This window comes from Schistocerca americana, chromosome 9, assembly GCF_021461395.2.
Source record: "Schistocerca americana isolate TAMUIC-IGC-003095 chromosome 9, iqSchAmer2.1, whole genome shotgun sequence".
Taxonomy (NCBI): domain Eukaryota; kingdom Metazoa; phylum Arthropoda; class Insecta; order Orthoptera; family Acrididae; genus Schistocerca; species Schistocerca americana.
The window spans coordinates 136,876,042-136,888,177 of NC_060127.1; the positions used below are offsets into that span (position 1 = coordinate 136,876,042).

At 39.4% G+C, this 12,136-nt stretch overlaps 1 protein-coding gene across 6 annotated transcripts in view; it reads left to right on the forward strand.

The window, feature by feature from the left end:
- The window catches only part of LOC124551340 (glycogen synthase kinase-3 beta), a 329,510-nt gene that overhangs the window by 258,098 nt on the left and 59,276 nt on the right, over positions 1–12,136 (forward strand). For all 6 annotated transcript variants that reach the window (XM_047126369.1, XM_047126370.1, XM_047126371.1 and 3 more), the window contains 3 exons: positions 9,629–9,739; positions 10,753–10,990; positions 11,716–11,909. In XM_047126369.1, the coding sequence (XP_046982325.1) occupies positions 9,629–9,739; positions 10,753–10,990; positions 11,716–11,909 (543 nt within the window). The remainder of the gene's footprint in view (positions 1–9,628; positions 9,740–10,752; positions 10,991–11,715; positions 11,910–12,136) is intronic.

A 12,136-nucleotide genomic window follows, 5' to 3' on the forward strand; every position in this document is an offset into this window, starting at 1 on the left:
TCAGTACAGCCGATAGATACACAAAAAACAGAACCGAAAATTTACGTTCCTAGCTTTCGGAACAAATGTTCCTTCATCATGGAGGAGAGAGGGGAAAGAAAGGGAAGAAGGGAAAGTGGATTCAGTTACTCACAACCCAGGTTATGAAGCAACAGGGAAAGGAAAACAGGGACGGTAGCAAGGATGGAGGCATGGTTGTCAGAGGGAAGCCAAAGATATTCTACTGTAAGTACTGTGCCAGCTTCAAGCCAAAGAGGATGTATACAGAAGTAAAGAGGTATATAGTATAAAGATAAACACAACTATGTAGGATGAAAAGATGCGTGAATGGCTAAAGAGGAAAGGGAAAGAGGAGAAGACTGAAGAGTGAATGGGAGTGAGGTTGTTTAACGTAGGTTCAGTCCAGGGGGATGGCGGGATGAAAGGATGTGTTGGAGTGCAAGTTCCCATCTCCGCAGTTCAGAGGGACTGGTGTTGGGTGGAAGGAGCCAAATGGCACATACGGTGTAGCAGGTTCCTAGGTCCCTAGAATTATGCTGGAGGGCATGCTCTGCTACTGGGTATTGGACATCTCCTAGGCGGACAGTTCGTCTGTGTCCGTTCATGCGCTCAGCCAGTTTGGTTGTTGTCATACGGATGTAAAAGGCTGTGCAGTGCTGGCATGTCAGCTGATAAATGACATGTGTAGTTTCACATGTGCCCCTGCCTTGAATTGTGTGTGTTTTACCAGTTGCGGGGCTGGAGTAGGTGGTTGTCGGGGGATGCATGGGGCAGGTTTTGCAGCGGGGTCGGTTACAGGGGTAGGAACCGCTGGGTAGAGAAGGTAGTCTGGGAATATTGTAGGGTTTAACAAGGATGTTACGGAGGTTAGGGGGGCGACGAAAGGCAACTCTGGGTGGTGTGGGGAGAATTTTCTCAAGGGATGATCTCATTTCAGGGGTTGACTTGAGAAAGTCATATCCCTGGCGGAGTAATTTGTTGATGTTTTCGAGGCCAGGATAATATTGGGTGACAAGGGGGATGCTTCTGTGTGGTCTGGGGGTAGGAACATTGTTGTTGGATGGGGAGGAATGTATTGCTCGGGAGATCTGTTTGTGGACAAGGTCTGCAGGATATTTGCGGGAGTGGAAAGCACTGGTCAGGTTATTGGTGTAATTGTTGAGGGATTCATCACTGAAGCAGCTACGTTTGTCACGAATACCTAGGCTGTAGGGAAGGGAACGTTTGATGTGGAATGGATGGCAGCTGTCAAAGTGAAGGTACTGTTGTTTGTTTGTGGGTTTGATATGGACAGAGGTGTGGATGTGAGCTTCAACAAGATGAAGGTCAACATCCAGGAAGGTGGCTTGGGTTTTGGAGAAGGACCAGGTGAAATTCAGATTCGAAAAGGAGTTGAGGTTATGGAGGAAATTAAGGAGTGTTTCTTCACCATGAGTCCAGACCACAAAGATGTCATCTATAAACCTATACCAGGCCAGGGGAAGCAGCTGTTGGGTCTTCAGGAAAGCCTCCTCCATGCGGCCCATGAAGAGGTTAGCATAGGATGGGGCCATCCTGGTTCCCATGGCCGTTCCCTTGATTTGTTTGTAGGTCTGGCCTTCAAAGGTAAAGTAATTATGCGTTAGGATGAAGTTGGTAAGTGTGATGAGGAACGAGGTTTTTGGAAGATCTTCAGGTGGGCGTTGGGAGAGATAGTGCTCAAGGGCAGAGAGACCATCGGTATGTGGGATGTTTGTGTAATGGGATGTAGCATCTATGGTGGCAAGAAAGGTTTCAGGTGGGAGAGGAGTGGGAATGGATTTGAGGCGTTCTAGGAAGTGGTTGTGTCTTTGATGTAGGATGGGAGTGTGCGGGTGATAGGTTGGAGGTGTTGGTCTACCAGAGCTGAGATACGTTCTGTTGGGGCTTTGAAGCCTGCTACAATGGGACGGCCAGGATGGTTCTCTTTGTGGATTTTGGGTAGTAGGTAGGAGGTAGGAGTACGGGGCTCAGGTGGAATGAGTAAGTCTATGGAAGCCGTTGTGAGGCCTTGTGAGGGACCTTGGATTTTTAGGATTTTCTGCAGCTCAGTATGGATGGAGGGAATGGGATCCATGCCCTCCAGCATAATTCTGGGGACCTAGGAACCTGCTACACCGTATGTGCCATTTGGCTTCTCCCACCCAGCACCAGTCCCTCTGAACTGCGCAGATGGGAACTTGCACTCCAACACATCCTTTCATCCCGCCATCCCCCAGGACTGAACCTACGTTAAACAACCTCACTCCCATTCACTCTTCAGTCTTCTCCTGTTTCCCTTTCCTCTTTCGCCATTCACACATCTATTCATCCTACATAGTTGTGTTTATCTTTATACTGTATACCTCTTTACTTCTGTATACATCCTCTTTGGTTTGAAGCTGGCACAGTACTTACAGTAGAATATCTTTGGCTTCCCTCTGACAACCATGCCTCCATCCTTGCTACCGTCCCTGTTTTCCTTTCCCTGTTGCTTCATAACCTTGGTTGTGAGTAACTGAATCCACTTTCCCTTCTTCCCTTTCTTTCCCCTCTCTCCTCCATGATGAAGGAACATTTGTTCCGAAAGCTAGGAACGTAAATTTTCGGTTCTGATTTTTGTGTATCCAACGGCTGTACTGAGCTGAGGTAAGTACTGGCCAGCCCCTCTATCTCTTTGTTAGTATTTGTTTCACATCTTTATATGAGATTTTCCATTAATCATTTATTACACAATAAGATATTTTGTCATCACCAGCTGATTTATTGGACTTCAGCTTCTGTTCCTGTACTGTTTTCGTCAGTTCATCTTCTGTGACTGGTTTCAAGAACATGATTCTCCTTCATTTTTATGATAACTTAATAACCTTCTTTTGTGGACTTTTTTTCAAATTTTAAGTTCTCTACCACATTTATATAGTTACCATTGAGTATGTTAGCTATTTCTCTACCATCTGTAACCACTGTGTTGATAATTTTCATTAACCTGATATGTTTCTTTGTTGGATCCAGCTTTTTCTTGTCTTTGATTATCAGTTAGTACCATTGAGTTCATTATGGTAGCATTAATTGCTCTTGATTTTGCCTCTAGTTTTATTTTTCTATACTTCTTGTGTAGCATTATATAATTTTCAGCTTCACCCCTTGGTCTCAGATCCTGCAGCTTGCTTCGCAGTTCTATTATGTCACTAGTAATCCACTTTGTCTGATCTGCATCTTTTCTTGTGTCTTTACTTTGGAGAATGCTATGTTAAAATGTTTAATTGTTGTAATAAATGAACATATTTTTCATTTACATTCTGCATCTGTAGGGCTTCATTCTAGGTTTCCCTGCTCCATATTGTTTTGAAGGTGTTAATATTTTGTTCATGGATGATCTTAATTTCTTTGGTTGTTTGTTTCGGTTCAGATATGATGTCCTTACATCTGCAGAAGCAGATCAGCTGTCCATGATGATAGGATATTTATGTTTGGATTACATGTGACTCAGTTAGACCCACTAATATGAGTAATGACATTGTCAATAACTGTCTGACTTTGAGAAGTCACTCTTGCTGGTGCTGATACTGTTGCCTCAATATTATGTTGTATTAACAGTTCTTCAAAATCTTGTCTCAGTTTTGATTCTTTTTCCCATGTCAGTATTGAAGTCTCCACATGCAACATTCTTATTCATTCTTAGTAAGTTGGCCAAAATTTTTTTTTTTCCAGAAAAATGCTAATGTTGCCACCTGGTGATATATACACATAAAACAATCAACGTCATCAGTAATTTCAAAGTCTTTTTCTGTTGTTGTTGTTGTTGTTGTTGTGGTCTTCAGTCCTGAGACTGGTTTGATGCAGCTCTCCGTGCTACTCTATCCTGTGCAAGCTTCTTCATCTCCCAGTACCTACTGCAACCTACATCCTTCTGAATCTGCTTAGTGTATTCATCTCTTGGTCTCCCTCTACGATTTTTACCCTCCACGCTGCCCTCCGATGCTAAATTTGTGATCCCTTGATGCCTCAAAACATGTCCTACCAACCGATCCCTTCTTCTAGTCAAGTTGTGCCACAAACTTCTCTTCTCCCCAATCCTATTCAATACCTCCTCATTAGTTACGTGATCTACCCACCTTATCTTCAGCATTCTTCTGTAGCACCACATTTCGAAAGCTTCTATTCTCTTCTTGTCCAAACTGGTTATCGTCCATGTTTCACTTCCATACATGGCTACACTCCATACAAATACTTTCAGAAACGACTTCCTGACACTTAAATCTATACTCGATGTTAACAAATTTCTCTTCTTCAGAAACGATTTCCTTGCCATTGCCAGTCTACATTTTATATCCTCTCTACTTCGACCATCATCAGTTATTATACTCCCTAAATAGCAAAACTCCTTTACTACTTTGTCTCATTTCCTAATCTAATCCCCTCAGCATCACCCGATTTAATTTGACTACATTCCATTATCCTCGTTTTGCTTTTGTTGATGTTCATCTTATATCCTCCTTTCAAGACACTGTCCATTCTGTTCAACAGCTCTTCCAAGTCCTTTGCTGTCTCTGACAGAATTACAATGTCATTGGCGAACCTCAAAGTTTTTACTTCTTCTCCATGAATTTTAATACGTACTCCGAATTTTTCTTTTGTTTCGTTTACTGCTTGCTCAATATACAGATTGAATAACATCGAGGAGAGGCTACAACCCTGTCTCACTCCTTCCCCAACCACTGCTTCCCTTTCATGCCCCTCGACTCTCATAACTGCCATCTAGTTTCTGTACAAATTGTAAATAGCCTTTCGCTCCCTGTATTTTACCCCTGCCACCTTCAGAATTTGAAAGAGAGTATTCCAGTTATCATTGTCAAAAGCTTTCTCTAAGTCTACAAATGCTAGAAACGTAGGTTTGCCTTTTCTTAATCTTTCCTCTAAGATAAGTCGTAAGGTTAATATTGCCTCACGTGTTCCAACATTTCTACGGAATCCAAACTGATCCTCCCCGAGGTCCGCTTCTACCAGTTTTTCCATTTGTCTGTAAAGAATTCGCGTTAGTATTTTGCAGCTGTGACATATTAAACTGATAGTTCGGTAATTTTCACATCTGTCAACACCTGCTTTCTTTGGGATTGGAATTATTATATTCTTCTTGAAGTCTGTGGGTATTTCGCCTGTCTCATACATCTTGCTCACCAGATGGTAGAGTTTTGTCAGGGCTGGCTCTCCCAAGGCCATCAGTAGTTCTAATGGAATGTTGTCTACTCCCGGGGCCTTGTTTCGACTCGGGTCTTTCAGTGCTCTGTCAAACTCTTCACGCAGTATTGTATCTCCCATTTCGTCTTCATCTACATCCTCTTCCATTTCCATAATATTGTCCTCAAGTACATCGCCCTTGTATAAACCCTCTATATACTCCTTTCACCTTTCTGCCTTCCCTTCTTTTTCTGTAGTTATAGGTAATCTCACATCTTTATTGTTTGCAGTCCTTAGGGGCTTTCCTGTGTGTGTGTGTGTGTGTGTGTGTGTGTGTGTGTGTGAGTGAGAGAGAGAGAGAGAGACTGGATATGATATAGTCCTTTATTCTCACGTTAAGCTTTCCGGGTTTCAGTTAGACCATGTTCACTGACACATAGTATGTCTGGTTGTATTTCACTTAAAACTTCTGCTTCTAGTTCCTTGTTACCAACGTACTGAATATTCTGATGTAGTACTTTTAAATACGTTTTCTTACATGTTGTGGGCTGCATTCTGAGAGGGTATTCTGTAGTCCCTCCATTCTTGTGTGGTGCTTATTAGTTTCCCTTTTTTCTGATTATTTTGCAGATATCTGTAAGCATTCTGCTGAGTGTTACAGACACTAATGTTTAAATGCCTTTCCAAGGCAGTTTTCACTCAGAAATTTGTTTGGGTCTATGAAAACAGTTCCAAGACAATCACACTGTTCGTTCATGGCATAATTTATTTTGTAGATTTCTTTGTCAGTCACTGACATCCTTTTTATGATACCGCCAAGTATTAGCCGAGACCCCACATAGATACGTCTTGCCGAACGAATTATATTTCTTGTTTCGTTCATAAATTCTTTGTCACTGCAGTGTTTCTTCAGTGTTGCCATATATATATATATATGTGTGTTAACCCTCCCGTTACCAAGCTTTTTCACACCTCTATTTTACCAAGCGGGGTGTTTGGACTACCCCAAAAGAGTTCAGTGTTTTATTGTAATATTTGCTCTCAGATTTCATTATTTCCATTGAATGGGTTTATTTAGTGTTGAAAAACATCTTTTCAGGTTATTATAAGTATTTAAACAGATCACGAATACAAAGTACAAAAAAATTTTTATATCTTTCACTAAATTCAGTACTCAACGAACAGAAAATTAATAATCTATGTACCTCAACAGTCTCTTCAGTAAAATAACATAAGATCTTTTTAAAACTTTTCAGTCAAGTACATTTTTCACTGCATGCACTTCTCAGTAACAGTTTCTTCTCTGTGTATGTTACAAACAGTTTTCTTGCACGTTACACAACAGAATCTTGTTTTCCGATCTTCATTTCTCTTGCAATCTTGACATCGTTGTAGCGTTGGTAGCTTGGAACACTGGGTCTGGATCACTGCTGTAGGACTTGCAATACCACAAGTTTTCGGTGCATTTTGTACATCTTTATGAAGACCGTTGACCTTTTTGGCTCTTTCTTCCATTTTGCCTTTGCTGAGTCCAAATGCCAGTTCAGTTGTGAAGAGTTTTAAGTCGGCTTCGGTTATTCTTCTGCCATTCAGGAAATCTTTGAGTGTACAGAATGTATGCATTCAGTGCTGCAATATCTATCACTTCCATGAAGATTCTTAGTGGCCACCACCTCGTTCCTCACTGTATTCTCTTGTCATTTTGTCCCCATTTTCTACAGCGCCTTTGGTTTTGTTGTAGTGGAGTATGATTTCGGGTTTTTGTTCACTTTCTTCACCACTCGCTTGTCTCTCATTATGCTGAGTAGAGAGTAGTATTACTGCATTTCCCTTCTTTCGAACACAGGAAACTAGTGTTAAAATCATTTGTGAAACCGAACATTGTAGAGTGAATTTCTCTCTTTCTGTTTGGCAAGAACTCCTTCGGAATGTCTTTCTTATTGGAACGCAAGGTACCAACCAATGTCATGTTTCATTTTAGTAGTTCAGCATCCAATGGAAAACTGGAGAAAAAATTATCAGTTGTTACACCATGACCTTTATTCGGTAATGGTTCCATCAGATCTGAAACAACTCACTGTCCTTGATTCGCTTCCTGAGTATTGTCCACCATTCCTGTGTACATTTGAATCTGTAATAAGTAAGATGTCTTCACATCAGCACAAACCCAAATTTTAATGCTATACTTGCCAGGCTTGCTCTTCATGTAAACCCTAAAAGAGCAGTTTCCTCGGTACATTGCTAATCGTTCATCAATAGTCACATATTCATAAGGATAGAAGTTCTTCCACAAGGTAGATTGAAATTTGTCAGACACTACCCTGATGGCTTGTTCATTGTCCTTGGTTTCTTCAATTCTCTGCTCTTGAGTCTCTGTTGTCAAATCGCAAGAATTTCAGTATAGACAAAAATCGGTTTCTTGGCATGGCAGCAGAAATGAATGGTTGCTGAAAGGCGACACTACCTCCCCACTGATTGGAAGCACTTGTGCAATGTCCATGAGTTCGACCAGCTCCTATTAGAATTGCTAATACAGCGTACACTTCAGTTGCATTTCTCTCTCTCCATGTCGTTTTGTTCGAAGAATGAGCTGCATTCCACAAAGAAATTATGCGTTTGGCTTCCCTGTTCATTTCTTCTACAATTATGATCACTATTTCGTGTGAGATAAATAATAAAAATGACTGTTATTGTTTTGATTGTTTTTCCATCATTCACTGGACCAGGTGTTACGTTCGAAATATTGCGACGTCGCCGCCGCCCACCTTTTGGTGGTTCACTAGAAAATTGTAGTCCACTTCTAGAAACAAACAGATCTCCAGTGTCTTCATATTCCTCTTCTTCTTCATCGTCCTCTTCTTCTTCTTCTTCTTCTTCTTCACGTGAATGTGTAGTCTTCTGATATTTCATCATCAGCTTCATCTGATGCTATGATATGGTCTTCAAGAGGTTCCATATCTTCATTCAGTTCATTATCAATGTTCAATTCATTTTCATCGTCACTGACATTAGAATTGTATAGAATTTCCATCATCTCTACACTGGAAAGTCCTTTGGACATCATTACTTGCAGATGAAATACTGACTTGTGTAATGTCAGCTCAACAGTGAATGTCAAATTCAGCTCAACAGTAGTAACCAGCAACAACAACAAACATTGGATCTATGGCAAAATTCAACAAAGAAGATGAATGACAGATAAATTTCCAAAAATCTTCTTTTTCTACAAATAAGAAAATAAGACATTTCATACCAAGTGGGGTAGTGTCACAATCCCACCAATAAATGACGTGAATAACAATGATAAAGCCAAAAAAATTAGACAGTCGAGAGTGTGAATTCAACGTCAATCATTTTAGTACAAAGTCATGAAACCACAGGCATGTGGCCCTTCAGATACCATTATTATAGGGAAAAAATCAACCTGGGGTAGTCAGAATACCCCGCTTGATAATGCGAGGGTTAATAATATTTGAAGATTGTCAAATGTCATTACAGAAAATTCTTTGAGTAATTCGTACTGGGGTGGTGTTCATTGTGCTTTAGTTGTTCAACATGTTCTTCAGAGATTGTCATATGTGTTTTATCAATGTAATTGGTATCATCATCATCATCATCATTGATGCCCTTGGTTTAATACAGCGTAACTGGAAGATTGCTGTGGCTAGATTCCCAGGTTGTAGTAAAGATGTTGAAATAAGAGACTAGTACTGTTGCAGTCCATCCATATCATTTCTAAAGTACTGTAAAATCGCATCAGTCACCAGGTCTGCTTCTGAGAAAGCTGGGAGTTATCTGGAGTAGAATTGACTTTTTCCAACAGTTTAATCTGTTAAGAGAAATAATAATATAATATATACAACTGCAGAGATCTGTAATTATTGATACATGTTCAATTACCCGAAAGTTCCTAAATGCAGTATAACACATACCATACAGTTAAAAGGAAGTGACACTTGATCAAGGTCCGCGTCACTTTCCATTTTTAACCAGACTTAATGTCTGAGAAAGTAAAGAAATAATAGTAGTAATAATAATAATAATAATAATAATAATAATAATAGGTAGTGGCAGATTGAACTCTTAGGATGTGCCTGGATGGCTCATTTAATCTTTCAGAATGTTTCATAACAACATTTACTACAGTTCCATTCACCTTTAGGGTATTTTAGTTTAGAGAGATTTTTGTTTCTCAGTATGTAACTTTTGCTGGGCTGCCAGATGGTGTTTTTGTGTTAGTTGTAATAATGTTTGACATCGCTTTAATATCTTTGAACAGGTTATCCTTTCCTGGTGCCCATGATCTGTGGAGCAAATATAGTGTACAAGAAATGTGGTTATAGATGTATTTCTTGCGTTTGCACATGCACAGGAAAGACCTAGTGAATGACTACTTTTAGGGAGTAGGATATACATAATCTTTGTTAAGGTTTGTTTATTCTTTGTGTTTCAGAAAGATGAAGTTTACTTGAATCTTGTACTGGAGTATATACCAGAGACTGTGTACAAAGTTGCAAGGCATTACAGTAAATCTAAGCAAACTATACCTACTAGTTTTATTAAGGTAAGTGCCATTGTTAAACTGTGTTGCAATATATTTGAATGTGTTTGAATTAGAAAAATGACTTTAAAACAAAAAGGGGTTCACATGAGTAGGGGAAAATAGGCATAAGTAGTTATTCTGTGAGGATTTATTGAACACACATATTAAACAAAAGTGAGGAAATGTTAGAACATTGTCTATTGTTTAAAGTATAATACTGATCAAGAATCTCCCACGTGGAGGAGCTGAGCGAAGATGCAGAGCTCTGGTTAAGTACAAGTCACTGTGGTGACAGTCGCACAACATTGGACTTGATTTGGCATTAGCCTACACAATTTTAATCTTACCATGTATTTTATTTTTTAGTAGTATTGAATAAGTGGTTTATAACACTGTTATGAAAAAGGTAGTTGCTGCTATTATCATTTTCATAATATTGTTACATTCCATCCTGAGTTTTTCTATTGTTTGATAAATGGTTTATAATAAGGCATGAAAGAAAATAGATCTTTTCGCAGTTGCTCATGTAGATCGTGTCATCTGCCTCAAATGAAAAACATAGTATTACATTGTCAAAGATTCCTGTCGACTCCCCATGACACAAGAAAAGGACATAGGTGCATAAATACATTGAAACATGAATATCACAAATACACTAAAATTTTAAAATAAATGGTTTATTTCCAGTTATTCATCATCTTCTACGGTGTAAAGTTCGTGACTGTCTTTTCTTCGAACATAAGCCTCTCCATCTCTTGTCCACAGATCCCTTCACTCTTAACGATCTCTCTCCCTCTTGGTTTCTTTCCTCATGTTATTTCACAAGTTTGCCCCAGTATCTCGTCAACTCCCATTGTCTTTACGTGTCCGTACCACACTCTTGGCTTTTCTGAGATCTTCTGCATGAAGTTCTCTTCCATTGTTTCCCTCACCATCTCATCCCATTCACCATTTGTTCTAGTCAGTCATATCCTGCTTTTTTTGAAATTAATGTTCTGTGCAAGACTTCAGTATTTCTTTCTTTCTCATTGCAGTTGTACATGTACCAACTGTTTCGAAGCTTGGCGTACATTCACTCATTAGGCATCTGCCATCGGGATATAAAACCTCAGAACTTGTTGCTGGACCCGGAGACAGGTGTTCTCAAACTGTGTGACTTTGGCAGTGCCAAGAATCTGGTAAAGGGTGAGCCAAATGTGTCGTACATCTGCTCACGCTATTACCGTGCTCCGGAGCTCATATTTGGGGCCATTGACTACACCACCAAAATAGGTATGTTTTGTAAAAATCATTTCATTCCAGTGTGCAAAATTGTTTTATTCATAACAGTGAATTGATTTTAAGTACACATTTATATGGCTAAAACAGCTCAATTTAGGTATTATATATAAAATATTTCTTTTCATCATGTGATACAATTTCGTGCACTTTCTTTTTAACCTTTTGTGAGAGTCCTATATTCTCACATGTCGAGTTTGATACCAATTTAGTTATCAATTTTTTTATTGATAATGTTAAACATGGTTATGAAAATGAGTGTCTTCACGTTATTCATTTAATATCGTTCATTGCACTAGTAAATAATGTAACAGAAATTAAAATATTGCGCAGGAGGAAGCAATCAGTTGGACGTGATATGTAGATTCAGCATTTGGCTCACAATTCATCTACACAGATATGGGAGGGAACAGTGGTTTCTTAAAAATTAATTTTAGCTGGAAAATAACAGTAACATTTACAAATATCATTCTAAAAGGGGAAACTAATCTTCATTAACTTGTAAGATACTGTCTGCCGCTCATGAGTGCAATGTGTGTCAGGCCCTTTGATAATAATCTGCTTGGTAAAATAAAGTGTACAGTCTTGAAAAGAAGTAATTATATATAACTACATGTAAATTTTGCAGTATAAGAAATTATATTTTACCTCCTAATGGCTGTCATGTATGTTTGCCTAACTAAGCATCCAAACAGTAAGTGTGTGTGGATTCTTTGCAGATGTATGGAGTGCTGGATGCGTGTTGGCAGAATTGCTCCTGGGTCAGCCCATATTCCCAGGTGATTCTGGCGTCGACCAGTTGGTTGAAATCATAAAGGTGCTCGGAACACCGACACGTGAACAGATACGTGAGATGAACCCTAACTACACAGAGTTCAAATTTCCGCAGATAAAGTCTCACCCGTGGCAGAAGGTAAGCCTAGAAAGTGAGCTCTGTAATTACAGCAGTTACTGGAGATGTCACTTTTAAATAATTTCGTCTGCACTGTTCAGTTTACGTTTACTTAATTCAGTCTGAGATGTTAGCACAGTGCTTCTTTACGTGTAGTTCAATATTTCTACTTCCTTGGCTGGTGATTATGTTGTGTTGATAGATGATAATAATAAACAATATGCAAACTGACACCAAACTTTGGACCC